A 27,489-nucleotide genomic window follows, 5' to 3' on the forward strand; every position below is an offset into this window, starting at 1 on the left:
TGAGAATAACAATTTCACAGTTTCTTTTATGCATTTAAAATTAATGAGGGAATGTAAGGAAGAATCCATGAGGATGGGAGAAAGCAAGGATTAGATGATTATGTGCCTCGAGTGACTGGGCCGATTAGCAATTTATGATTTATTACATCACCTCTTTTTCATCTATGGGTGCAAAATGGTTTTTGTACAGATAGTTCATTGGGGATTACAGAGGGTCATCCTTAAGGAAGAGACGGCACAATTTAATTACTCAATCTGTGGGCATTTATAAATAATTACAATGTGCCAGGCTCTGAGCCAACTACTAGAGACACACAGATGGCTGACCCTATCGCACTTTGCTGAGAAAAATTACATCACTCCACTAAATCTGAAACCACAGAGTTTTCCTAAGTTACCACATATGGGCCACTTCCAAAGTAAAAATTCACCCTTGAGGATTTTGTGTGGACTGGAACTTTCGATTAAAAACTATAACCAGCTCAGTCACCAGATACATGATGGCCAACTCAGGAGCCCCATCTGGTCTCTGAAGCCTTCTTTGAATCAAGCTCTAGTAAGAAAAGAAAAAAAAAAAAAGAGAGAGAGAGAGAGAAGGGAAAGAACTTATTTCGCCTTGAGAAAGGGAAAGGGAAAGTAGCAAGCAGATCAAGCTGCCATTTTTCTGAGAAAATATTTTAAAGTGGTCAGCCTCACTCAAAGCCAAACAAATGTGAATTAAAATGAGATGCTGATTCTTGTCAATTAACCTGACAAATATCGAGACATGCTTAATATCCAGTGTTGGTGAGTGAGCATTGCCATCTTGGTGGGTGGGGGAATGAACTGAGGCTACCTGATGGACAGATCTTTTGTTTTTAAATCCTCACTTGAGGATGTATTTATTGATCTTAGAGAGACATTATGAGAGAAAAACATCCATTGGTTGCCTCCCATATGCACCCCAGCTGGGGACTGAACAGGCAACCTGGGTATGTGACCTGACTGGGTACTGAACCCATGACCCTTTTGGTGTATGGGATGATACTCAATCAACTGAGCCACCTGCCAGGGCTGGACAGATCTTTGATCCACTAATTCTACTTCTTTTAATTTATCTTAGAGAGTCAAAGGTAAGCATTATAAATTTTCTACATTAAACATGCATATACATTGCTCCATCTGGTATATCTTATATAACTAGACCCACTTGAGATGGGCATCTGTGTGGGCCTTGTAGCTGCCATTCGCACTCCAAGTTGCCAGTGACTCATTCTTTCCTGAAAGTAAATTTGGAGAGGAGTAAAACAGCTCTGGGGGTCTGGTGTGGGGAAAAGGGGGCAAGAAGAAGTTGGGAGGGAGCCCCCAGAAGTGTGGGCACATCATAGGCTTGAGCAACAAGCAATGGGTATCATGGCACAGGCTGTGTTTCCCTGTGAATGTAATTCTCCAGGAAATTTTGAGTGCCCAGTGGCCTTTCTGAGTCCCTCCTGGGGAGGCCCCACTTCATGTGCTTGGGGCTCCTGTTTCAGGCCCAGGAGCAACTCCAAGAGGGTCCCTGTGGACACCCTGGGCTGGATGCAGGGGTTGGGGGTGGGGGCAGTGAAGTGCTAGCACCTTGGCCTGAGCAGTGGCTCCCAGTACCTAACAGACTGCCACAGGCCCGGAAGGAGCTACTGGCCAGGATAGAACATTAGATGGAAAGAACAGACTGAACAAAGAAGAGAAGGGCCTTTCGATACTAATGACAATTATTTATTTGTGCATTTCTTCTCCTCCTCCCTGCCCTTTGTGCATGCCTCTTTACGAGCAAAGTTTAGTAGGACACGTGACAGCAGTTGACAGTGCTTTGCTCTGGGTCATGGAACTCTGTAGGAACAGTGGTTCTTCCCCTTTCCATTTTCTTAAAAAAATCTTGTCAACACGCAGCATGAACTTAATAATCAGGAAAACTCCAACAGTGTCTGTGCTACACACCTTCATGTCCACGTGAGAAGGCTGTGGACTGTTCTGGGGGCAAGGGAGGCAGCTGGGAAGAGGACAGCTGGGAAAACTCCAGGGTACTATTTTATCAGAGAAATCAGGGAAAGCTCCTGTGATAAGATAGGCTTTGGAGAGAGATCTGAAGGTAGTTAGGGTGTGACCCTGGCGATATCTGGGAGAAGCCTGTCCACAGGGAGAACAGCAGGGACAAAAGTTCTGACCTTGTGGGCCAAGGCGAGGGCTTAGATTTGATGGCCCAGGCTGCCTGTCTCATCTCCAACCTTTGGACCAGAGCAGGAAAGGACAGGAGAGAGCATCTCACCCCATCTATCCTAAAGTGTGTTCCCTAGACTATGACTCCAGAAAATGTTCTGAGGGAAAAGGGCACATCCCTACCACCCAGCACTGGGGGACGGTTCACAATGAACACGAGTTTAACCAAGGCACTGACAAATCATTAAGTGAAAGGAATTCGCCCAAATTTATTGCAGCAGTGCCAACCATTTCACTATGAACTTTTTTTTTTGCTATAAAATCCAGTCGCATCTGGCAGAACACATGACTCTGTGAGATGACTATATATCTATTCTTTGAAGAGCAAAATAGAATCCAGAGATCTGAACTGACTTCCCCAGGTTCCCTGGGGTCCACTTTTAAGCTTGTGACTGAGAGCAGTCTGGACCCTGCTCTCTGGACTCACAGCCCGGGCACTGACCTAGAAGCTTCTTATCCACATTTAACAGCCTGAGGGATCAGTTTGGGTTTCTCCAAATCCAGAAAAAGAGCTCCTGTACACTCCTCCAGGGAAGACAGGTACTTCCTCACCATACTGTGTTTTTGTTAAGCCATATTTAAGTAAAGACTATAATTTCTTTTTTCTTTTTAATATATTTTATTGATTATGCCATTACAGTTGTTCCATTCCCCCCTTCATTCCCCTCCACCCTGCACACCCCTCCCCCACCATTCCCCCCTTTAGTTTATGTCCATGTGTCACAAGTTCTTTATTCTACATTTCCCATACTATTCTTGCCCTCCCCGGTCTATTTTCTACCTACCATCTATACTACTTATTCTCTGTACCTTCTCCCCCTTTCTCCTCCTCCTTCTCCCCTGTTGCTAATCCTCCATGTGATCTCCATTTCTATGGTTCCACTCCTGATCTAGCTGTCCTCTTAATTTGCTTTTGTTTTAGGCGTGTTTCTTTATTTTTTATTTTTTATTTTTTTTAATTTTTATTTTTTTAATTGATTATGCTGTTACAGTTGTTCTAGTCCCCCCTTCATTCCCCTCTACCCTACCCCCCCATCCCCACCATTACCCCCCTTTAGTTTATGACCATGTGTCTCCAGTCCTTTAGATTCTATATTTCCCATGCTATTCTTGCCCCCCCATCTATTTTCTTTCTACTGTCTATGCTACTTATTTTCTGTACCTTCTCCCCCCATCTCCTCCTCCCACTCCCCCTGTTGCTAACCCTCCTTGAGATCTTCATTTCTATGTCTCCACTCCTGATCTAGCTGTCCTTTTAGTTTGCTTTCGTTTTAGGTATGGTTGTTAATAACTGTGAGTTTGTTGTCCTTTCACTGTTCATGTTTCTTTAGCTTCTTTTTCTTAGATAAGTCCCTTTAACATTTCATATAATATATAATAAGGGCTTGGTGATGATGAACTCCTTGAATTTGATCTTATCTGAGAAGCACCTTATCTGTCCTTCCATTCTAAATGAAAGTTTTGCTGGATAGAGCAATCTTGGTTGTAGGTCTTTGGATTTCATGACTTGGAATACCTCTTTCCAGCCCCTTCTTGCCTGTAAGGTCTCTTTTGAGAAATCTGCTGACAGTCTGATGGGGACTCCTTTGTAGGTGACTGTCCCCTTAGCTCTTGCTGCTTCTAGGATTCTCTCCTTCATTTTAATCTTGGCTAATGTAATTATGATGTGCCTTGGTGTGTTCCTTCTTGGGTCCAAGTTCTTTGGTACTCTCTGAGCTTCCTGGATTTCCTGGAAGTCTATTGCCTTTGCCAAATTGGGGAAATTTTTCTTTATTATTTGTGCAAATAAGTTTTCCACTGGTGGCTGTGCCTTTCCCCTTTCTGGTACCCCTATAATTCGGATATTGGAGCGTTTAAAGATGTCCTGGAGGTTCCTAAGACTCTCCTCATTTCTTTGAATTCTTGCTTCTTGACTCTTTTCTGTTTGGCCATTATTTGCTTTCTTCTGGTCCACTCCATTGATTTGAGTCCCAGTTTCCTTTTCATCGCTATTGGTGTCCTGTGCAATTCCATTCATTTCAATTAGTTTCGCCTTCATATGTTTCTCTAATTTGTGGCTATAATCAACCAGTTCTGTGAGGATCCTGATGACCAGTGTTTTAAACTGTGCGTCTGAGAGTTTTGCCATTTCTTCATCGCTTAGGTCTATGGGCTCAGGGATTTTGAGAATTTGCGACATTTTTGGTCTGTTCGGGCCCTTTAAGTATGAGAAGCGGCGCCTTGGACTCCCCGGTCGCTGGGTTGTGACGCTGTATGTGGGGGCGTGGTCAGAGTGGGGAAATGGCGGGGCCCTCTACTGCCGCTTGCCGCGGGGACGCCGGGCCCGGTCCAACCGCCCACTCCCTCGCCTGTCCACTCTCGCACAAATAGGCGACCCCAGTCAACACGCAGCACCGCTTCCCTGCTGTCTCCTCCGCGGTCGCTCGCCTGGTCACTCGCTTGGTCGCTCACTGGGTCCAACCCTGCGCCTGGATTCCGCGTCTGGATTCCGCGCCTGAGCCCGTCTGACCGAGTCCTCCTGTACAATCCCACTCCACCAGCCACTGGTTTCGCCCCTTACCGGTCAGGCTGCAGAATTTGTTGTTAACGGACTTCCGAAAAGTTCAATTTTCCGTGTTCTGGCTGTGTTTTGTGTTGCTAATATTTAATTGTCCCTAAACTTGGTTGTGTGAGAAGGCACGGCACATCCACCTATACCTCCATCTTGGCGGAAGTCCCCCAGGCGTGTTTCTTAATAACTGTGAGTTTGCTGTCCTTTCACTGTTCTACTTTTTTATCTTCTTTTTCTTAGATAAGTCCCTTTAACATTTCATATAATAAGGGCTTGGTGATGATGAACTCCTCGAATTTGATCTTATCTGAGAAGCACTTTATCTGCCCTTCCATTCTAAATGAAAGCTTTGCTGGATAGAGCAATCTTGGTTGTAGGTCTTTAGATTTCATGACTTGGAATACTTCTTTCCAGCCCCTTCTTGCCTGGAAGGTCTCTTTTGAGAAATCAGCTGACAGTCTGATGGGAACTCCTTTGTAGGTGACTGTCTCCTTATCTCTTGCTGCTTCTAGGATTCTCTCCTTGATTTTAATCTTGGGTAATGTAATTATGATGTGCCTTGGTGTGTTCCTTCTTGGGTCCAAGTTCTTTGGGACTCTCTGAGCTTCCTGGATTTCCTGGAAGTCTATTTCCTTTGCCAGACTGGGGAAAGGAAACCTCCTATATTTTTTGTTCAAATAAGTTTTCCACTCGTGGCTATTCCTCTTCCCTTCTGGTGTTGGAGGAAACCCTATAATTCAGATGTTGGAGTGTTTAAAGATGTCCTGGAGGTTCCTAAGCCTCTCCTCATTTTTTTGAATTCTTGTTTCTTCATTCTTTTCTGTTCGGTCATTTTTTTTTTTCTGGTCTACTCCCTTGATTTGAGTCCCAGTTTCCTTTCCATTACTATTGGTTTCCTGTGCATTTCCCTTCATTTCAATTAGTTTAGCCTTTATTTGTTCCTCTATTGTGACTAAAAATCAACCAGTACTGTGAGCATCCTGATCACCAGTGTTTTGAACTATGCATCTGATAGGTTGGCTATCTCTTTGTTGCTTTAAAGTATTGGCTTTGGGGCTTTGATTTGTTCTTCTGTGTGAGCCATAATGACTTGGTCTATTTGTGCCTGTTAGGTATGAGGGGTGGAGCTTTAGATGTTCACCGGGGCAGGGCAACCCAGGTCGCTGGGTTGTGACGCTTATGTGGGGGCGAGGTCAGAGAGGGGCAATGGCGTTTGTTCTGCTCTCTCTCAGACCTCAGTCCCCTCTGCTGCTTCCCGCAAGCAAATCAGGCCCCCCTGGTGTCAGCTCCCAGGTGTGTGGGCCTGTGCACCCTCCAGGACTCTGTGGGCCTCTCCAACAAACTCTCTGTGAGCCTGGGAGCTTCTCCCAGCACTTCGACCCCAAAAGTTTTTCCAATTGGCGCTTTTAGGCTTTAACTCTTGTCGCTGGGGCCCTAGCCTGTGCGGTCTGTCTCACTGCTCTCTCCTTTGCCTGGTTTATCTGGGCGCGAATGTGTAACCGTGGTCAGCCAGCCGCCTCGTGCCCCCACTAGGTCCACCTATTGCCACCTCACACCTGGGATCTGCCTGCGCATCGAGGTTGGTCTGGTCCTGCCACTTTTTTCTGCATGACCTGCTCCACCAGCCACTGACTCCACCCCGCTTACTGGTCTAACCGAATGGTTCGTTGTCGTCGGACTTCGGTACAGTTCGATTTTCCATGTTTTGGTTGCGTTTTTGTTACTAAAACTTTGTTGTCTTTAAACTTGGTTGTGCGAGGAGGCATAATGTTTCCACATATGCCTCCATCTTGGCTGGAAGTCCCTAAAAGATTATAATTTAAATAGGGCCTTCATCACCATGGGTGCTAACCATGTATTCATTTGTCTGAACCTTTTCCCCCGTGGGCACACAGGGCTAGTGCATTTCAAACACACTCAGGGAAAACCAAATATAATTTAAGCAGCCAGTAATGACAGTCGGGTCCTCCACCTGCACACCTCACTTCTTGTAGAAGCCTGAGAATTCATGAACTGGGTATTTTTTTCTTTCTCACTGAGGGCTACCAGGGTGGCACTGTGGCTTTGGGGCTCATTTACAAAGTGCCTAGCCTCTGAAAATTTTCATATCTGCTTTTCCAAGGCAAACACCTCTTCTGACACAGGACACCCGTGTAATGTGGCGGTTTCAGAGGCTGGGCCTTGGGTCAGGCAGGCACGAGAACCCCAACTGCCACTACTGAATACATGACTTGGGCAAGGGACCTCAGCCAAATTTAGAGCCTCTGTTTCTTCATCTGCTACAGAGGGGCAGCCATTTCCATGTATGTTGTGGGAGCAGACACCTCCCCCAGGCTGTACAGTGGCTACATAATGGGGGCAGGGGGAAGTACGTGGGGAGTGTTAAGGCGAAGCTGTCCTCTTTTTCTTGGCTCAGGAGCTATTTTGGTCTGAAGGACTGGGAGCTGTGACTGTAATCAGGGCACCCCCAGTCCCCAGGCTATGGTGGAGACTGGGTTAAATTTAATTCAGTCTTTTTTTTTTTTTTTTAAAAAAAAGGACAATTTTTAGAGAGGGAGAAGGAAGGGACACAGGGAAAGAAGCATTGATGTGTGAGAGAACATCACTGGTTGCCTCTCTCACTCCCTCAACTGGGGACCTGGCCCAAAACCCAGGCAGGTACCCTGACTGGAAATCAAACCGACAATATTTCAGTTCACAGGCCGGCGCTCAATCCACTGAGCCACACCAACAAGAGCTAATTCAGCTCCCCCCCCCACACTAGCCTTCAGTTTCTTATAACTACCTCCAAGCCTTTGCTCCTGCTGTTCCCTGGCCTGAAATGCCTTCCTACATCCTCTATAACTCTGGGGAGTGGTGTGGCCATGGCCCCAGCCCTCTGTGCCTGCCCTTTGTCCAGGAGCCCAGTGGCGCTGATAGTTACTGACCAGCTCCCTGCTTGACCCAGGGCTGTAGCCCTGGACAACAGGAAGCAAGAGTTTACTGTGCCAGCAAGGCAGGATCACAAACAACAGCAAAAATATTCAGTTATTTTGTCAATCAATAACCTGAGCAAATTCTTTCCCAGTACTGCTGGGCTGAGCCCCTGCTGCTGCTGCTGGCTGGCTGGCTAAGGTGGACCAGAGACCAGACTACAGCTTCACACATGGCCACGAGGGGGCGTAAACACACTGCAAGAAGTACATGAGCATCTCACTTCCCAGAGCTGGTGGAAGGAGTGAGTGTTTGTGTGTGTGTGTGTGTGTATGTGTGTGTGTGTGTCCCTCCACAGTGCTTAGCACTAACATTAGAAACTAGCACTGCCAGTGGAGGAGAGGGGAATAGGCCTACAAATACCTTAAGGGAGTGGTGGCTCAGGCTTGACTCTAAGGTAGGCCAGTCCTGGCCCCCCCCCCCCCCCCACACACACAACTCCTGCTATGAAGCTTGTTTTCATCTATCTGATCCTCCATATCTCATCGGCAAAATAGGGATAAGAAGGGTACCCACCTCTAAAGAGAGGTCTTGGGTCTGCTAAAATGAGTCAATTAGTCTGTGGGTTGTGTTTGCTGGCGGGTCACCCCATATTCACATGGAAGTATGTTCTGAGGGGCACAAAGAAAGGAAGGTGCTTTGAAATAATTTGTTATTCATTATTTTATTAAAATAAAAGCATGTTGAGAGAAATCAGAACTATGCTTACCTTCTTTATAGTTACCTGTCAGTTGAGTATTATTTTTATTATGTCACGGCCCCATAATCCTTTCAGTGTATGGCTTAGGTGTGTTTTCAGCCCATGGAGGTTCCCATAGGGGCTGTGGTTGACAGGGCCCCTGCTGTCTATTGTCCATGCAGAGCCCAGGAAAGTGTAGGTCTTGGTGGCATCCCCTGGAGAGGAGCTGGGTGATGGGCAGCAAGGTCCACGTAAGGTTCCCAACCCTCTAGCTTCAGATGCCAGCCTGCTACTCCAGAAACTGGCCACCAGGAGGCCCCACCTTAGTGCTCTCCCCTGAGACCCCACTTTCTTCAGGCTATGTTCAACCCTCCATCCTGCACCCTCCTCAAGTGCCCAACACCTTTGGTTCTTTGATCCACCCAGGTGGCCTCTCCTCTCATTACTTTGACTTATGGTACCACTGGAAAAACATTTGGGGTATTGGGTGCTGTCAGTTGGGAATTTCCAGGGGTGCTAGGAGTCCTACAGAGCAGTTTCACACAACAAAGGATCCTGCCCCACTTTCTAAGGCATAGAATTTGTTTGTCTTCATGCAAACCTACAACCTTGTTCTGTGTGATTTGCAAACCCAAAGTAACGCTTGCACAGTTTTAGTACATAGCAAATTAATGTACTTTGTGTTGTTTGAAATTTTACACCACCTAGGAGTCATTCACCATCTGGGAAAATGATGCCATGAAGGCAACAATACTCACGTTCCTCTGCCTGAACGTGTTTGCAGTGGTCATGTTACAGGTGGGGTTTCTGTACGTGGGTATGAAAGTCAGAAAACCTCATCCCATCTTTTTTAAAATGTATTTTATTGATTATGCAATTACAGTTGTCCTATTCCCCTCCTTTATTCCCCTCTACCCTGCACACCCCCTCCCACCTGCATCCCCCACCTTTAGTTCATGCCCATGAGTCATATACATGTTTTTTTTGCTTCTCCATTTCCTATACTATTCTTAACCTCCCCCTATCTTCTACCTACCATTTATGCTACTTATTCTCTGTACCTTTTCCCCCCTCTCCTTTCTACCCGCTTACTGACAACCCTCCATGTGACCTCCATTTCTGTGATTCTGTTCCTGTTCTAGTTCTTTGCTTAGTTTGTTTTTGTTTTTGTTAATAACTGTGAATTCAGTGTCATTTTACTGTTTATGTTTTTTATCTTCTTTTTCTTAGGTAAGTCCCTTTAACATTTCATATAATAAGGGCTTGATGATGATGCACTCCTTTAACTTGACCTTATCTGGGAAGCACTTTATCTGCCCTTCCATTCTAAATGAAAGCTTTGCTGGATAGAGCAATCTTGGATGTAGGTCCTTGCCTTTCATGACTTGGAATACCTCTTTCCAGCCCCTTCTTGCCTGTAAGGTCTTTTTTGAGAAATCAGCTGACAGTCTAATGGGAACTCCTTTGTAGGTGACTGTCCCCTTATCTCTTGCTGCTTCTAGAATTCTCTCCTTCATTTTAATCTTGGCTAATATAATTATGATGTGCCTTGATGTGTTCCTCTTTGGATCCACCTTCTTTGGGACCCTCTGAGCTTCCTGGATTTCCTGGAAGTCTATTTCCTTTGCCAGATTGGGGAAGTTCTCCTTTATTTTTTGTTCAAATAATTTTTCTACTCATGCCTGTTCCTCTTCCCCTTCTGGTACCCCTATAATTCAGATGTTGAAATGTTTCAAGATGTCCTGGAGGTTCCTAAGCCTTTCCTCATTTTTTTTGAATTCTTGTTTCTTCATTCTGTTCTAGTTGAATGTTTCTTTCTTCCTTCTGATCCACATAGTTGATATGAGTCCTAGTTTCCTTCCTGTCAGTGCTGGTTCCCTGTGCAGTTTCCTTTATTTCACTTAGCATAGCCTTCATTTTTTTCATCAAATTTGGGACCATATTCAACCAATTCTGTGAGCATCCTGATTACCAGCGTTTTGAACTGTGCATCTGATAGGTTGGCTATCTCTTTGTTGCTTAGTTGTGTTTTTTTCTGGAGCTTTGATCTGATCTTTCATTTAGGCCTTTTTTTTTTTTTTTGGTCTTGGCATGCCTGTTACGTAGTAAGGGGCGGAGCCTTAGGTATTCACCAGGGTGGGGCAACCCATGTTGCTGTGTTGTGACGCTATATGTGGGGGAGGGGTCCAAGAAGGAACAGTGCTGCTTGCTTTACTCTCTGCCGGATTTCAGTCACTTCCTCTGCTTCCCACAGGCAAATTGGGCCCTTCTGGTGCTAATTCCCAGGAGGGTGGGCTTGTGTACATTCTAGGACCCTGTGGGTCTCTCCAACAAACTCTCCTGTGAGGCTGGGAGTCTCTCCCAGCACCTCAACCCCCACAGGTGTTTCCAATTGGTGTTTTGAGGCTTTATTTCTTCATGTTGGGACCCTGGTTTGGGCGGTCCGTCTCACTCCCCAGTTGTTACTCCAGGTTTATCTGCTCGCGAATATGGGACCCCCCCACACTGCCGTCCGCCAGCTGCCTCCTTGCCTTGAGTCTTCTCCGCTCTTCTGCCTGTCTCTGCCCCTCCTACCGGTCCGGATGAATGTTTCTTCTTTAACTCCTTGGTTGTCAGACTTCCATACAGTTCAATTTTCTGTCAGTTCTGGTTGTTTTTGTTTTTAAATTTGTTGTTGTCCTTCTTTTGGTTGTACGAGGAGGCACAGTGCGTCTACCTACGCCTCCATCTTAGCTGGCTCATCCCATTTTCAGTGTCCTTGTGCCCTGGGATTTATGTCCTGACGTGTGTATTGCTTTATTAAAAATTACCTATTTGTATACATAAATATGATTTATTCTGTAGTATAAATAATTCTCTTTTATGTTACCACTAAGGTATTAATTTTTGAAATTATGTATGGATGAATTATATTTTATTTAATTGTCATTGAAGGCTTATAATGAGAGGCATTGCACTGATTATAGAAAGTCGGCTCTGAGAATCTCACAAACATAATGTGAGTAAACAAGCCAGACACTAAGGAGGATTCTGAAATGAATTATTTCATTTATTTGAAGTTTGAAACTAATGAATGTAATTTACACTATTAGAAGTCAGGTTGGTGGTTACTCTTGGGAGGTAAGAACTTATGAGAACACAAGGGTTTGGGGGTGCTAGCAATGCACTTTTGCTGATCTGGGTGCTGATTCCGCAGGTACGTCCAGACTGTGAAAGTTCACTGAGTGTGTGCATTTTCTGTGTATCTGTTATGCTTCAATTCTGAAACCCCCAAACCAAAAAGCAAAGTTAACATTGTTAACAATGGGACAAATCAATATCACGTGTCTGAAGACAACACAGGGTCATTTGGGTGATGTTTCTACAAAAAGTTCATGACCAGCATCTGTTCACGAGGAAACAGCTGACAAAAGCAACCGAGGGACATTCTACTACCCACTGGCCTGTACTCTCCACCCACATCAGTGTCGGGAAAGACAGAGTAAGACTGAGGACCTCAGAGAAAAGGAGACTGGAGGGACTGGACAGCTGAGTGCAAGGCCTGACCATGTAGTTTATTGGGGTTACAAAAGGCATTAAGGGACAATTGGCCAAATCTTTATTAGGTGTGCTGACTAGATAATAGTAGTGTAGCAATGCTAATTTTCTGATTCCGATTCTTGGACTGTTTATGTAAGAGAGTACCTTTGTTTTCAGGAAAAACCACCGAAGTATTTGGAGGTAAAAAGCTATCACGGCTGCAGTTTATTCTCAAACAGTTCAAAAAGATGGATATATGTGAAAAGAGAAAGAGAGAGAACGGATGTGATGAAATAGGAAGTCTTGGTGACCAACCTGTAGGTATTCACTGTTACTTTTTTCAATGTTTCCATAAGTCTGAAATCATGCTAAAGGCTTTGGGGTGAGGGGCTCTGGGTCTGAGAGTGGAACCCTAAATGTTGGCCCTTCCTTTCTCTGTTTCCATGACTGTACCCCCAGTTCTCCCAGGTGTCAGTGTGAAGTGGGGCAGGAAAAACGAGCCCAAGTGTGACATCTCCTGACATGGCTAGGTCTTGTGTGCCATGGGTGCTGGGGATTCATCTCTAGGGGTCTTAGCTTACAGCAGGGCTCAGTGAACTGGCTGAGGGTGGTCAGCTCTTGACTGCTGCCAGACACCGGAGTTTCTTTTCTCAGCATTACCTCTGACCTCAAAGGGCACTGAGGTGGAGGCAGGCGCCCCAACAACTATAAAGCTGGTTGCCACTGCCCTGACTTGAGTTCCTAGCTGAGTTGCTGGAGCCTCCACCAGTGCCAGCTAAAGCAGCCAGGTTGGCACTCAGTCCCCTGCCCCCAAGCCGGGGTCAAAGGACCTGTGTGAGCAGCTCTGTACCTAGCAAGCCACACAGGGTGAGGAGCTCTCCTCCCAATCCCCTCTGCTGCCCCTGGAAACCACAGGCTTCTGGATTTAGCACTGGGGCCAGTGTTTCAAAGACTTGGTTGTCCCCAGAATATCTTTTCAGCTCACCCGCATGTTCTGGAAATTATACCACCAGATCTTGCTGCCCTAGGAGAGAAAGCATTTCCAGGCACTGACTTCTAAAAAGTACAGACATTGTCGTTCTGTGTGGATCATAGATCATGGACTTGGTTACATGAAACACTGGGGATGTCTTTGTTTTCTATACATCAGTTAAATCTAGCTCTGAGCCCCCATTACATTGGGCTGGTAGGAAATGCAGCCCAGTTATTTTCCTGTCACACTGATGGGCAAAGGCCAGGGGGTCAGGAGGCTCTTCTAGTCATCTGTCCCTGTCAGTTTAGGTCCAGCACTATGGCCCCTTTGACTTTAGGAGACACCCGGGGTAACCCACATCCTGATATCCGAAGCTGCCTACGCCCAAACTCTGTCACAGCCTGACTCTTCTTCTGGGAACCTGCCTTCCCTCCCTCATGAAGTCCTACTTTTGGCCCCCATAGACCATTTTATAGATGGAGAAATTGAGGCCAAGAGAAGAGGTCATGTAGCAGACTGAATGGGAGGTGACAAAATCATTCCCCCTAAAGGTGTATACCCCTCCCAGTAGAACTTGCATTTCATCGGGGACCTCGTCTTAACTGAGCACGGAAGCTCAGTCGATAGGAGTTCAGGTTCCATGATGGCATTATTCGGCACGGGGTTTCTTTGATATGTAAGGCTCTCCTGATGAGAGAAGAGCGCTGAACCAGGAGTCATAAATTCTGGGTCTCCCACCAAGCCACTCTGGTAGACACTGTTCCCTCTTTGAGCCTCAGCTGGTCTACCTGTAGAGTGGCGTCACGGAACTCTTTCAGCTTGGGTGCTCCAGGATTCCCTGGCCCGCTCATTGATGGATCCCTGCTGTGGCTTCCTCTGGCTGAAACAGTTGTACCCTCCCCACTTCCCAAACCCTGTTCCTGAATACTCAGGAGCAGCGGCAGCAGCAAGGACCCACTCCCCAGTTTCCCAGGAGGCCTGGGTAACTGGGGAGACAGGGCAGTGCCCTCTGGAGGCACCTGTGCCCAAGGCAACCAAGGGCTTATCACGCAGAGCAGGTGCTGAGAGAGGAGGAGGAGGAGGAGAAAGAGCCCCCTCCTGAAAACCTGAGGGATCCCTAGGAGCCCATGTGACCCTGGGGCCACTGTGTCCCCATGCCTTTCCCACAGTGCTTGTCCCAAGACAGCAGCTCAGTGGGAATAAAGAGCCACCCGCTCACCCTGCCATGCCCCAGAAGACAAAAATGGTCCGGTTGCAGCTGGAGGGATTGAGATTAGACTCACAGACTGCCAAGCCAGGAAATGCCAGGACCCAGGCTTGTGTCCCTACCACAGGGCCAGGGGGAGCGAATGAGTTGCACCTGCCAGAATTTGCCTGCATTGGAAGGTGGATTTGGGCCAAGGGATGCCTAGTGCTTTCTGAGCTTCAGAGAAAGACTCCTCTCCTGTTCCAGGGGGCCCTCGGCCCCTGCTCCAGATTTCCAGTGGCTCCCCGTGACCCCTGGGTGGAAAGGTACACTTCTGCCTGGTGACTGATGCCTCCAGAGCCTGGGGATCCGTGTGTCTCCAGTCACACATCCCCCCTTTGTCCATCCATGCTGGGGGAGATACATACATGCTGGGGGGGAGAGTCAGGCCTTCCTCCCTCTGTCTGGTAAATGTTCCCAGGAGCTGTCAAGACTCCTGTGCCTCTGCTGGGATGTCGGCTACAGTTCACCCTTGAACAACATGGGGTTAGGGGTGCAAACCGCCCCATGCAGCCAACAATTCATGTATAACTTTTGATTTCCCCAAAAGTTAAACTACTAATAGCTTACTGTTAACCAGAAGCCTTACCGATAACATAAACAGTCGATTAGTACATATATTGTATGCCATATGTTTTATATACTGTATTCTTACAATAAAGTAAGCTAGAGGAAAGAAACTGTTATTAAGGAAATCATAAGGAAAACACACTTAAAACATTTACTGAGAAATATCTGTGTGTTAGTGGATCCATGCAGTTCAAACCCATGTTATTCAAGGGTCAACTGTACTTTGCCTTGGCTACCTCTTCCAGGAAGCCCTCCCAGACTAATCAAGTCTCTTCAACCAAGTCAGGACTCTTCTCAGGGATACTATCACCTTCCACCATTCTTGACAGTCTCTTAGGGCCTTGGCCTTTCTCCTGGAGGAAGAGCAAAGGTCCTGCTGGGTGGCCTGGGGCAGGGCCAGCCAGACTGGAGTGAGGTGGGGATTCGGGAGGTTTCTTAGAGAAGGAATGAGGGAGCCAAGTTGGCATCAAATGTTCTGAGGCTGCCCTTGTGGAGGACAGAGGTTTGGACCAGATATGACTCATTCCTGCTACCACCTTGCCTGGCTGCAGGCCCACTCGGGGAGACTGCCTGGACACCTTGCTGGCAGATGGCCCTGCAAGGGGTGATGTCATTTCAGGCTGCAGTATCCAAAATGGTAGCCACTGGTCACGCGTGGTCTTGGCACTACAAATGTAGCGATTCTGAATCAGGATGTGTTATAAGTATAAAATATGTACTGGATTCCAAAAATTTAATGCAAAAAATGTGAAATACTTCTTTAATTTTTTATGTTGATGATGTGTTAAAATGATAATATACTTTAGATATAATTGAGTTAAATAAGATATGTTATTCAAATTAAGTATACTCGCTTCTTTTTACCTTTTAGAGTCACTAGCCCTGGCCAGTGTGGCTTAGTTGGTTAGAGCGTCATCCCATAAACCTAAAGGTCCCAGGTTCGATTCCCGGGGTCTTCACAGCCACCCCATCTCCAGAGGCCTACCCAGAGAATGGAGACTCTTGCTCTGGGGTCCAGGGCCTGGCTTCTCTGGGGGCAAATCCTTTGCCCAGGGTCTGGATACATACTAGTAGGGCACGCTATAACCACTGGCCTGGGGCCCCAACCTAGGTCCCTTTGAGACCTGCCAGGGCTCCCCAGAGATGGTCTCTCTGGAATCTTGGGAGCAGGCAGAGCCCATCTTGTCTTGGGCTCCCCAAAGCATCACTACCAGGAAGCAGCCTGGCCTCGAATGAAGATTCAGAGTCTAGGCCCGGGTCCCTTGAGGTCAGGTTTGCGGGAGGCATTTGGGATCCATTTGGGGCATCTCGTTTGGATATTACAGGGTCAAAGCTGGGGCTGTGCTTACAACATAAGGAGGCCACTTTTGGTTTTAAAATAGTTTGGATTTAAAAATAAATTAAGGGAAAGTGTTTAGGGAGTGACGATTCTTGGCAGGCTCAGGATAATTATTACAAAACAAGCTCCCACTTCTTAAGTCCTTTGTGGTGCCAGGACTGTGGTGCCACCATTCGGGCAAGAGGCTGACCAAAGTCCCTGGCAGGACCTGTAGCATCGAGTCTGTTATACCACCCCCATGTGACCACCACCGTGCCCATCCCCTGATCCTGACCTTGGATTCAATTGCTGTGGCATAGAACAGGAGAGTTATTGGACAGTTTCAGGTTCAAATCCTGCTCTGCCACTTGCCTACTTAACCTCTGCCAGCCTCGTCATCCTCATCTATAAAATGCGGATAATTACCATTCTGGGATCATAAAACAGCCAGACATCTTCCCCAGCCCCTTTGCCTACCTTCAGAGGTAGGATTACCAGCATTACTTCCCTCATGCTACCTGTGCCCAAGCTGAGCAAAAACACCATCTTCCAGGCACCACCCTTCTCATGGTCACCTGCAACAGGTAGAGAGAAAATGCCTCTGTATCAGGCCAAGAATGCCTGCGTGGGCAAGGCTGTCCTCCAGCCACCCTGGGTCCCCTCTTTCACCCACCACCTTGAATTGAGATGCTCCAGAGCAACCCGCCACCCTCCACTCCCTCCTCAGCTCAGACCTGACCATTCCACTGCCTCCTTATCCTCCCCTCCAGGGGCCTGCAAATGCTGTGCATCCGCCCTGGTCAGCTCCTCCCCAGGGTCCCCAGCCCATCTCTCCCCAGGGAGAGGCCCCACTCTCTGCCCAGGGACACTTCCCACGCTCCCCTCTCCCTCACAGATAGCCAAATGCTGCCTTGTAAGCTCCATCTCCTAAATCTCTCATTCAGCCCCCTGCTTCCCACCTCCACCACCCCGTCTCCTTCCTGGCCACAGGCCACCGCCTCTGCCCCGATGCCGTCCATTCCTGCCCACTCATCCACACTTCACAGGTATCTCCCCTCTTTGCATGTCTGGCTCTGTCCCTCCTCTACCCAGACCCTTTATGACTCCCCAGTAGCCCTGGAATAGAGTCTCAGGCCCTCGGCCCAGAGCTCCAGCCCCACAGACTCTGGGCTTTCTCACTTCCGAGCTTGCACATGTGCTCTTCCCTCACTTCGAATGTGTTATTCTCCTCTCTCTTCCTTGGAATTTAATTACTTCACCAGATGATGTTAAGCTCCCCCTTTTCTCTGCCCCCACAGCCCCTGCCCTGCCCTCTCCATAACACCTGCTCAGTACACATGTCCCTCCTAACATACTGTGCTTGAGGCACCATCATCGCCTCCCCAATGCCTAGAACAGAACTTGAAATAGCACAGGCACTCAAGGGGGATTCGTTGCAAGGATGAATGAATTTATTAGTCATTGCATGGATGGATCGTCATGTAGGTGGCTTTGGTAGCTGGGTGGGGATGAGGCGAGATACTACATAAGCTGTGGCCAGTACCTGCCCATAGCAGCAGGTGGCTGGAGGGAGAAGGCCATGTCACTTCCAGCAGACTGAGTGCTGTTTTTAATGGCCTGGCAGTGAGGTGTGTGCATGGCGGAAGCCTGCAGAAGAGGTAATGCCAAGAGGGCAGCTCTGCCCACCTATAATTATTGCTTGAGTCTTCCTGGCAATGCCAGCTGCCTGCCTCAGAGAGCTCAGTCTCGTTCGTCACAGTGAGAACTCAGGGTGAGGCTGCTGCCACTGCCAGTGGGGAAGAAGACAAGAGGAGGTTCCCAGGGACCTTTGGATATTGGAAAGCAGAGGAAGCCCCAGGCTTGGAACATGCTCAGCTCCTGTCCTTCCTGTTCCCAGAGCAGCTGAGGGGTGTTCCCTGACTCAAGGATCCTATCAAGAAGCCTGTAGGGTAGCCGAGGAGCAAGCCAGCTGATGGGGGCGCCATAGAAACCCCCAGGCAGAGAGCCTCAGATGGTTTGGTGTCTGCTGATGAGGAAGCCCTTGGGAAGATGATGCCTTGGTGGTTGGCCGGGCAGCCAGGCTGCTCAGGCCCGGAAGGAGGCCTTGACCAAACGGCCCATCAGTGGCTGCGGTGGCCGGAAGTTGTTCACCATGTGGATCCTCTCGTCATCCTCTGAGGTGAAAAGCAGGCTCCGAAACTTCTCCATCTTGAGGAGGCAAAAGAGAGACTCAGGGCGGGACGGGGTGCTATGGTTCCCTCCGATCCCAGACCCGGCATCTGGCGTGTCCTGCCCAGTTGCTCTGCCCCTTCCTCTTCTTGTCCCCAGCCTCCCCTACTCATTCTCTCCTGGGATCCCAACCTCAGTTATTTACTCACTAAAGGGCCTCTGAATCTGGACCCTGTTCCACCTAGTTCTAGCTCCAATCCCATCCAGCTAAGAGGTCAGAAAATGCAGCATCAGATTCTAACACAGTAGGCATAGTCCCAGAATCCAGGAATCTCCCCTCCCAGCTTGTGTCCAGGTCCTCATGACTGTCAATCAAGCTAACTCCCATCTAAGAAACTAGACATTTATTTGCACAAGATGGGATCCTCAGTGGTGGGACCACAGGCTGTGGGTTGCTAGGTGGGAGAGTCACACTGCCTGCGGTGGACCCTGACTGCCATATCCCCCAACCTGATGCTCTGCCTGGAGGACTCACCTGCCTTTCAGAGATGCTGATGGGCTCTCGGAGCACAATCCAGGTGACGCTCTCACTTAGCGGGGGAGTCGTCAGGGAGCCTGGGTAGGTCCAGTAGTGCCGGCTGGCAGGCAGCAGACACTTGGCGTTGAAGCAGGTGAACTGGGCCTTGGTGCCCTGCAGCAGGGTAGGGAACCCAGGAACCAGCATGGACCTCCCACCAGGACCAGACCAGCAGCCCCGCCCCCCATTTCTGTCAGAGAATCTAGGCTTCACCTTGGCTCACTGATGCAAACTGGGGACAAATGTCTGTGATCCCAGATGCCATCTCTCAGCCGGGGCCGGGCCCCATCCACCCATGTGTGTGTGTATGTAAAAGTTGCAGCTCCAGGAACTCTTTGGCCACCAAGGCTTCTCCCTTGCTTTCAGTGGCCCTTAGTGGTGCTGCCAGACAACCATTAACAAATGTGACAAGTATCTTATCAATCCTATAACCAGACAAGGCTACTGAGTCTGCACTTGTGCCACTCCTGGGGGCCACTGACCCTGGTGAAGAGGAGTCTGCAGTTGCTGCCCTGCCCCCTTCATCTCAGTGAGGGTTTGCTGCCAGAATGGAAGAGTGCATGTGTCCACTCCTTCCTGTAGCCTCTTCCTCCCTCCCACCAGCTGCTCTAGGTCAGGGGCATGGACCCTGGTCTCACCTTAAACCGAACCATGTAGAGTGCATCTGTCAGGCGGTTCATGCTGGGGTGCTCATCCCCCATCTGTCATGGAGAGGGCAGTGTGAGCCCAGTACCAGTGTGTTCTGGCACCAGGGGTAGTACCAGGCCTCCCACATCCCTCCTGGTCCTGGGTAAAGCCCCCTCACCTCCAAGAAGACACCAACCACAGCCAGGCCATCAGGTGCTGAGGCCGCCTCCCCAAAGGTGCTGTACTTCCTGGCATTCCAATGAACCAGGTGCAGCTACAGATTTAACAACAGGCCAGGCCAGGGCTCAGCACCTCCCAGGGGCCACGGGAGCTCAGAGCCAGGCTTCCCTCACTCCCATCAGACTCCAGGCCCCTCTGTAGGAGGCACGGGCTGTTGGACCTCCTAGGCCTAGCATCCCAAGTGGCTGCCAGGAGCCCTCAGATGGCACACATTGCATCTACCCTGCTCTGGGCCCAACCCTTTCCTGAGCCCCAGGGAACCAAAGAGGAATCTGGTTCAGGCCCTGCCCACCATGAACTATGAAATAGCTAATGGCCATCCTGACACTCCCTGAGGACGGCATTACACTAAATCCAAAGAATAATTAGGAGGTTATCAAATGGAACCCTGGGGGAAAGGAACTCCAGGTGGAATACCTGGAGGTACGGGCAAAAGCCTGCAGGTATAAAAGAGCCCGGTGTGGGCAGCAGAGGATTCACCACCTGCAGGGCAGTGTAGGGAGAGGCTGGGGGAAGGTGAGGCCCTGCAAGGCCAGTTCATACGGGGCCTGGAATGCTAAGCTCAGTCCTTGAAGGTTTGTTAGTAAGGGCCTGAATTTGTCCCTCAGAAAATTCCTTCTGGACACCAGGACAGCAGCGGGCAAAGTTCAGGAGGAAGACTCTGTGCTGGGGGTAGGTGGAGGATGTCTCTCCCAAAGGCCCCTGGGTGCTCCTCCTCACTCACCCCAGAGCCCCACACCAGGCAGCCACCAAACCCCTGACTATCCATTCCCCCACTCCTTCCCCAAGCAGTCCAGGCATTCCTGTGGAGGACAGCCGTTACCTCGCAGGGGAATGACTTGCCATCCACTGTGTGCTCCGAGCCCACGTTGTGCTTCTTGCCCCAGTGGAAATGGAACTGCTTGAGCCGGTAGGGCCCATCCAGGGGGCCCCCAGTCACCACTGCGGGTAGAAGTGGGGCTTATAGCAATCAGTGTGAGGGAGCCCAGACTGCCCAAGCAGTGCCAGGATCAGGGCAGCGCCCAAGACAGGGGATACATTTTTCATTTGAAAAATTGGTTGGGCTAATTGGTCTCGAGTCAGTCCCCACTCAGTTCTTTGGGCCATTAGCTGGGCCAGGGCAGAAATCCTGGCAGTCTGTAGGTGGCAGAGAGTCTGGTACTGACAGAACACATCGCTCCATCCTCCCCACTCCTACCCAATTTTGCACAGAGGCTGGAACTTTGCCTCTGAGCTCCCCATTATCACTGACAATAGGCCTTCCCTGTTTGGAGCTCTGACTCAGGGTGGAGTCAGAAGGATTATATTGTTTAGTCCTCATAGTAGCTCATGAGGGACAGAATCTATTACCTCTATTTTATACAGGAGGAAACCAAAGTACATAGAGGGCAAGGCAGTTGCCCAAGGTCACACAGCAAGTCACTGAGCTAGAACATAAGCCTGCATTTCCTTTGTATGTCCAGAGCCCAAGCCATGAATCACCAGGCCATGCTGCCTCCCCAGGACCTGGTGCTGTCCAGAGGCCAGCTCCTGAGGGCTCCCACTCTGGTGGCGAGGTCTAGGTACTTCCAATGTACACCCCCTGTCCCGACCTCTTTGGTGGGTCCCACTTGTGCTGGTTTTGTGACTTTCCCACCCTGATATCTGGTGAACTGGGGCCAAGCATAAGGCCTTCTGGGACTGATTGAATTTCTAGCTGAAAGGGATCTGGCAGTGGAAGGAGCCCCTGCCAGGCCTGAATGTGAGCCCCTGGATCAGGTGACGGCCCTGGGCTCAGAGTTCCACTAGGCCTCTTCAGGATGGGTGACCAGGGCAGGGCCTTGCCCCCTATGGGCCCCTTGAGGAGGAGGAGGGGGAGGAGGAAGACAGGACAGTCCAGAGGCCTAACCCTCCTCGCTGTCTGTCCTGAAGGCTGAGCTCCTGGATATAGCCTGTGGGGACCCACCCCTCTGAGCATGCCCTACCTGGAACCCCAGAGTATGGTCTCTCAGAGAATGCACTCCTTCCCTAAACCCTTGAGCTTGGCTCCCTGGGCCTCCTCCCTTTGTCCTGACCATAAAACACACTGCCATTCACTGTGTACTTACTGTGTGTTCTGCACCCATAGGTGTCAACCCCCACAGAGACCTTGAGGGGTAGGGGATGCACTGTTATCCCTACTGGACAGATGTGGGATGAAGGCTCAGAAAAGTAGGTATCCTGCCCAAGGTCTCACAACTGGTGAGTGGCTGATCTCCCACTACCTAGCTCCCAAGCCCACCTTCCTTCCACTGGTTTCCTGCCCCCTCTGGTCTGGGCATTCTGGTAGGGGAATCCCAGCCAGACCTGAAAGTGAACCCTTGGGTCAGTGGTCCAGAGGCATGCGCCCTTGGGTCTCCCACCTCCACCCCATACAGTAGTCTTTCACTGAGCTTCTGATCTGAATTGAACTCTCAGTGGCCTCTGAAGGGTTTAGAAGGTACAACCACACAAAAATGGCTCCTTCATAAACCCTAATCTAGGGTCATCAAGAGCTCCATGTCCCACCTCAAAGCTCTGGGTGAGAGGCTTTTCTTAGAATTCGGTACCAGGAAAGCTATGTCTCTCTTTTGAGGATCTGCTGGATTTGCTTCTTTCTGCAGCAAGAGCTATAACTGATCCTCTCTCCTTTTTTTCCTAGCCTACCGGGAAACTCAGGGCTAAGCAACTAAAATCACCCTTATCTGGCTTCCTTCCTCTTCCCTGCCCTTTGATTTTTTAATTGAACCCTAAGTTCCCCTGAGCGCTTTTATTATGCGTGTAGGGTGGGGGTGGGGTATGGTAGGCAGAGTTCCTGTCACTTTCTTACAAAAGAAACTCCAGCCAGTTTCCTCCTTGCCCCAGCCTACACCTCGAGACACCTCACACCTCACAGGCCTGGTCTTATAGACACAACTGCTTCACTGAGAAGTATTCCTGAGGCCTCCCTCTGCCTAGGAATTTATCATAATAGAACGTGGACTTTAATCCCAAGTCAAAGAGACCGTGGAAAGGGTGCCACAAGTCCCTGTTGGCCGATCTTTGGCCCAAGGCCGTTGCATCCTGAGGTTGAATGTGGGCTGGAAAGGAGACCTTTGGAGTCAGAACTGCCTGGTTTGGGCTCACCGAGTCTCTGCTTGCCCATCTTAGAGGTGGGTTCTTGAGAGGAATAAAAGAGCTTTTATTCCTGTGACCTTAGCAAGGGGCCTGGCACACAGAACATTTAGCACCCTTCTTTCTCTGCTGGGCTTGGCCAGATCACACAGAGAGGAGGGTTTGGCCTTAGGCCACGCAGCAGGTCAGAGATGGGGCAGGGAGTGAAGTGAAAACAAACCCAGCCTAAAGCACTAAATGGAAGGGAAAGAGAGACGTAGCATTTCTTGAGCCTCAGAGCATCTGTTATATGCCAGCACTACAATCATCACCTCAGTTTCTCAGTTTTTCTCTCTATGATCCTAGGGAGGAAAATAAGGTCTTGTTGCTCCCGTTTCATGCCTAAGGAGACTGAGGCTCAGGCCGTGGCTTCATAGTTGGTGAGAGGTGAAGCCTTCTTTCCCTCCCACAGCATGCTGCCCCTCCTGAGCCTGTCCAAAACAGGGTTAGGACCCCAGGTGGAGGGGCGCCAGGGTCTGCCAGGGGCCACTTACCAGATCGATCATCACTGTCATTGAAGTCCACCTGGACAGAGTGGCCATTGTTGGCAATGCTGATGGATGTGCAGGCCTCATAGGAAAGCTCCAGTGGCTTCAGGCTGGGTGAGTACACAGCATGGCTGGATATAATATTGATTGGTGATTGGCGGTATCCCCGGGCAATGGGGTACAGCTTGTGCCACTGCGAGGGGCCTGTAGGTGGGGAGAGGGCAAGGACTCAGGCCATCCCAGATCTCTGGGCTTCAGGCCAAAGGCATCTGTGGGGGATGGTCTCCCTGGCATCCTTTCAGACCTTTGCCCCTGCTTTGGAGCTGTGCCGTCTGGAGCTCAATCCCAGATCTTCCACTTTACCCTTCACCTCCTTGTCTTCGAAATGACCTCTCGAAAAGTCACCACCCAGAGCTGATAGGAGGTCCCTCTGGCATCTGAAGCCCCTGACCTGACCATGCCAGGCATAGGACCTCTTCCTGCACCTCGGACATGTTTGCCTTGTTGTTTGTGATAGTAATAATAAAAATCCCATAATCCTGGCTTTGTCTCTGTGATATGCCTTTGTTGCTCACAATCACCTTGTGAAGCAGAAACCAGTGTGGTCCTCATTTCACAGACGAGGGAACTGAGGGCCATTCAGCCATGTGCACATATACACTTGGGCACTTATATAAACACAGCACATGTGTGAACTTCCCCTAGCCGTCCTCCCCAGGCATGTGCCTACAGATCCATAGAGATGATCATGCGTGCACACAGGTCCACAGTGACCAGAGCTCACTGGATGTGAGTGGCTAGGCCCAGTAACACTCATGGGTACAACACACACACACACACACACACACATACACACACACACACTCTGTTAACTATATCGGACAAACTCATATGCACCCTCACACAGGGACCCCCTGTTGCAAACCTAGATCTGCACTAAGAGGCTACAGCAAAACGCATGCAGGTACACACACATATACACACACCTGCGTGTACACCCACGGGCACCTACAACCTGCCTCCCAGAGGCCCCATCTGAGATTGAGAGGCTCAGCATCTCCCTGGGAAACATCCTGAGGTGCAGCCTATTTTTAGAGCAATTGCCGGCTGGTGCTTCTCCCTGTTTTTTGGCTTCTTAAGTTTTCCTGAGAAAATAACAGCAGGTGCCAACAGAGCTGTGTCCCCAGTGGATGACTCAGAAGCGTGTCCCAGACTCATGGGGTTATTTTTGAAGTCTTGTGAGTATGCCTCCTGATGGCACCTCTATCATTTGTCCTTCTCCCCCTCAGCACCCCTAGACCGGACCGCCCAGGTCTGGCTGGGTGAGGGTGGCTGGCCATGGGGTAGGCTTATGGGATACTGGATGCTCAGAGCTTGTGGGCAGGACTAGCAAGAAGGCTGAAGTTAGGGGACTCTGAATCTGGGGAGGTACCCAGGAACGAGCTTGGAGCAGGTGCTGGTGGGAAGGTAATCTTCTATGGGTTGTCAACCTGTCCCTTTTCTGCCTTTCTCTCCATCTCTGGTGGTCTCTGTTGCCTTTTTCTGAATGCCTCTTTCTAGCTTTTGCATGCCTATGTCTGGAGTTTGCCCCTCCAAAAGATGCCCCTGTGCCCTTGAAGTCCCTGAGGGAGGCAGATATGCCACAGCATCTCTCTAACTCCCTCTGGCCCATTGCAACCTCCCGAACCTCAGACTGTAGCCCAGCGCCTCCGCCCCCTCCCCCACCAGAGTGACTGCCTCTCCCCAGAGAGGTGGGGATGGGAAGTGTTCCTCCCACTAGCACTCTTTCTCTCCACCCGTCACCTGCCCTGCATGGGTCTACTGGTAGCCTGGATCCTGGGTCCTCATTGCTCACCTCAGGGAAACGGGGAAAACCCTTCCCCCGGACAATCACACCAGCTTGGTAAGAAACATCCCCAAAAGGAACGGACCTGCCCCAGACCCACACCCAAGAACTCTGCCCCTCACCTTCTGCCCCTTCTGCCCTCCTCTGCATCCTAACGAAACTGAAGACCTATTTTCCGGGTCAGATCAGGAGGATGGTATGGGCCACTGAACTAGGATGTGTTCAGACACCCTGCTCCATATAGACACCCAGACACATGCGTATGCACACAAACGCCCCATTCCATCATGTACCTGCTATCAGGTAAGCGTAAACAGCCCCCGTAGGGACACACTGTCCTGGGGACACCGAGCCCTTGCCAAAGCGGAGCCGGACTCCCGGGATGTTCCTGCACACACGACGTGCGCGCTCCACACCCCGCACCCACGCGCAGCGCTCTTTCCCAACCGCTCCCGCTGCTCTAGGCCACTTCTGCCCACAGGGACCACGAGAGATGGGTGAGTGAGTGTCGGGGTGGGGGGGGGCGGGCGGGGGCCAGGGTTCGCGTGAGTCGGGTGGTTGGAGGCTGCGCGGAGGAGGCGGCACAGCGCAGCTGGCTGCTTGAGCAGGTTGGGGCGCAGCGCAGACTTTGCGCCTGGCACCGGGGAGCCAGGGCTCAGGCCGGGCAGGTGGGCCAGGTTCTAGGGGCTGGATGGGAGGAGGGGTTTTGGATGGGGAGAGTGGGGCACTAGCGGATCCCGGAAACCCGGCAGGGCACGGGTCGCAAAGGATCCCAGCTGGCCAAGGTCTGTGCCTACCGTCTTTCTGGCCGTAGCCCCAGCCGTGGTGGCCGGTCATGCCGCTGCCGTCCCCGCGGCCGTGTATCTGCCGACTGGGCTCAGTTCCTCTGGCTCAGGCTGCAGCTCGGGCCCCGCTCGCTGCTGCGGAGCAGCCTCTTAGAGCAGTGACGGGAGGAGCGGTTCTCGGGAGACACGCCCCCCCTCCTCCCCCGCGAGGCGCGGGAGGCCGGCCAGGCACCGCCCCCGCCCGCCCTCTAGTTGAGTCCCACGTGGAGATGTGGGGCCAGAGGGACGTGAACCTTTCCCCCAACTCCACTCTTGTCTTCGCTGGATGACTCTCCCTCCTTTCCTCCAGCACGTGTATGCGCTCTGGGACAAGAGAGACGGCTGGTGCTGAGGGCTGCTGGGGTTTCTCCATATCCCCTCCCCGCCCTAGGCTTGTCCCTGATCCGTAAATCCTACCACAGAGACTTGGGCTCTGGGCCCTGAGTCCTCCGGGATTGGAGAGTCCCCTTTAAATTAAAATTACACTGGCCATTGTGTTGAGAACTGGAGCTCCTCCTGTTTGCCAGACACTGTGGCAGGTTCAGGGCCAAGCGTTGGGTCCTTCTTGTCCTCTAAACTTCTTGGTTTCCCTGTAACATTGGGTGCTAGGTACTTCCATTAGCATGCTTTCCGAGTAGGAGACTGAGGCCTGGAGAGGTGAAGTGACTTGCCCTCGGTCAGCCAGCCAGCTAGTGCAGAATTTACTCCCAGTTTGTCTCACTCCAGCCTCTCTGCTCTTGACCACTTCCCCAGGGGGTTGGAGGCAAGTGGTTCCTGTGGGTGCAGGGCTCTGGGAGCCTTAGGGGAGGGCAAGGGCAGGACTAGCAGTCCAAACCCCTGGCCCAGAAAGAGCCAGAGCCTTAAAGGGGGAGAGGGAAGTTTTGGCATTAACTGGTGGTGTGAAGACAGGCCCATAGCTACCAACAGGCTAACCCCTGGAACCAAGTCTGAGGCCCCGCCTCCAGCTGTCTCATTTCTCTTCATTGCTTCCTCCCTCCACCCCAGACTCTTTGCCTGTCTCTGTGAAGCCCCCTGTCCTTCCTTTCCTCACTTCCCCATGACTTTTGGGACGCTTTGTAGGAGCTCAGACCCCTCACCCTGCATTCAACTTCATTGCTGGCCTCAGCCCAACATTTCTGCACCCACTAGCCCTGGTTCTTGCTGTGCCCTCCCCAGTACATCTTTTGTCTTCCACCCACTGGCTCCAACCAGCTTAATCTGATTCATTTTAGGATGTGGATTTGTGCCAAGGCTAGGGCTACTCTCTGGCTAGGCCTCAGCAGGCACTCCTGGCAAGACAAACAGATAGGTGGATGGAAGGACAGGAAATGATCCCACAAAGGGACTTGTACCCAACGGGAGATAAAGGGGCACCTGTGGAATGTCTGCTGGTCTGACCTTCACCAGAGGAGACTGTTTCAGATCCTGCTCTTGGCGGACCTTGTGAAGGATTCTGCCATTCCGTCTTCCTGACTCCCTTACCTCTCTGTGGCTGTCTTAGTCA

General features: G+C 50.3%; 1 protein-coding gene and 1 long non-coding RNA gene across 2 annotated transcripts; one reads left to right on the forward strand and one right to left on the reverse strand.

The window, feature by feature from the left end:
• The first annotated feature begins 2,572 nt into the window (after positions 1 to 2,572).
• LOC128627657 (uncharacterized) lies at positions 2,573 to 23,328 on the forward strand. Its single transcript, XR_008391905.1, has 4 exons — positions 2,573 to 2,775; positions 12,135 to 12,274; positions 21,785 to 21,867; positions 23,240 to 23,328. It is a non-coding gene; the product is annotated as an uncharacterized LOC128627657 (long non-coding RNA).
• On the reverse strand, positions 17,494 to 26,117 carry CA7 (carbonic anhydrase 7). Its single transcript, XM_037162695.2, has 7 exons — positions 25,959 to 26,117; positions 23,322 to 23,519; positions 20,501 to 20,619; positions 19,616 to 19,711; positions 19,449 to 19,511; positions 18,769 to 18,924; positions 17,494 to 18,272 (listed from the first exon to the last, which is right to left on the reverse strand). The coding sequence occupies exons 1-7, from the start codon at positions 25,996 to 25,998 to the stop codon at positions 18,150 to 18,152; spliced, it is 795 nt and encodes a 264-aa protein (XP_037018590.1). The 5' UTR covers positions 25,999 to 26,117; the 3' UTR covers positions 17,494 to 18,149.
• Positions 26,118 to 27,489: the final 1,372 nt, after the last annotated feature.

Source organism: Artibeus jamaicensis, unplaced genomic scaffold (assembly GCF_021234435.1).
Source record: "Artibeus jamaicensis isolate MK-2021 breed Jamaican fruit bat unplaced genomic scaffold, CSHL_Jam_final contig_464, whole genome shotgun sequence".
Taxonomy (NCBI): Eukaryota; Metazoa; Chordata; class Mammalia; order Chiroptera; family Phyllostomidae; genus Artibeus; species Artibeus jamaicensis.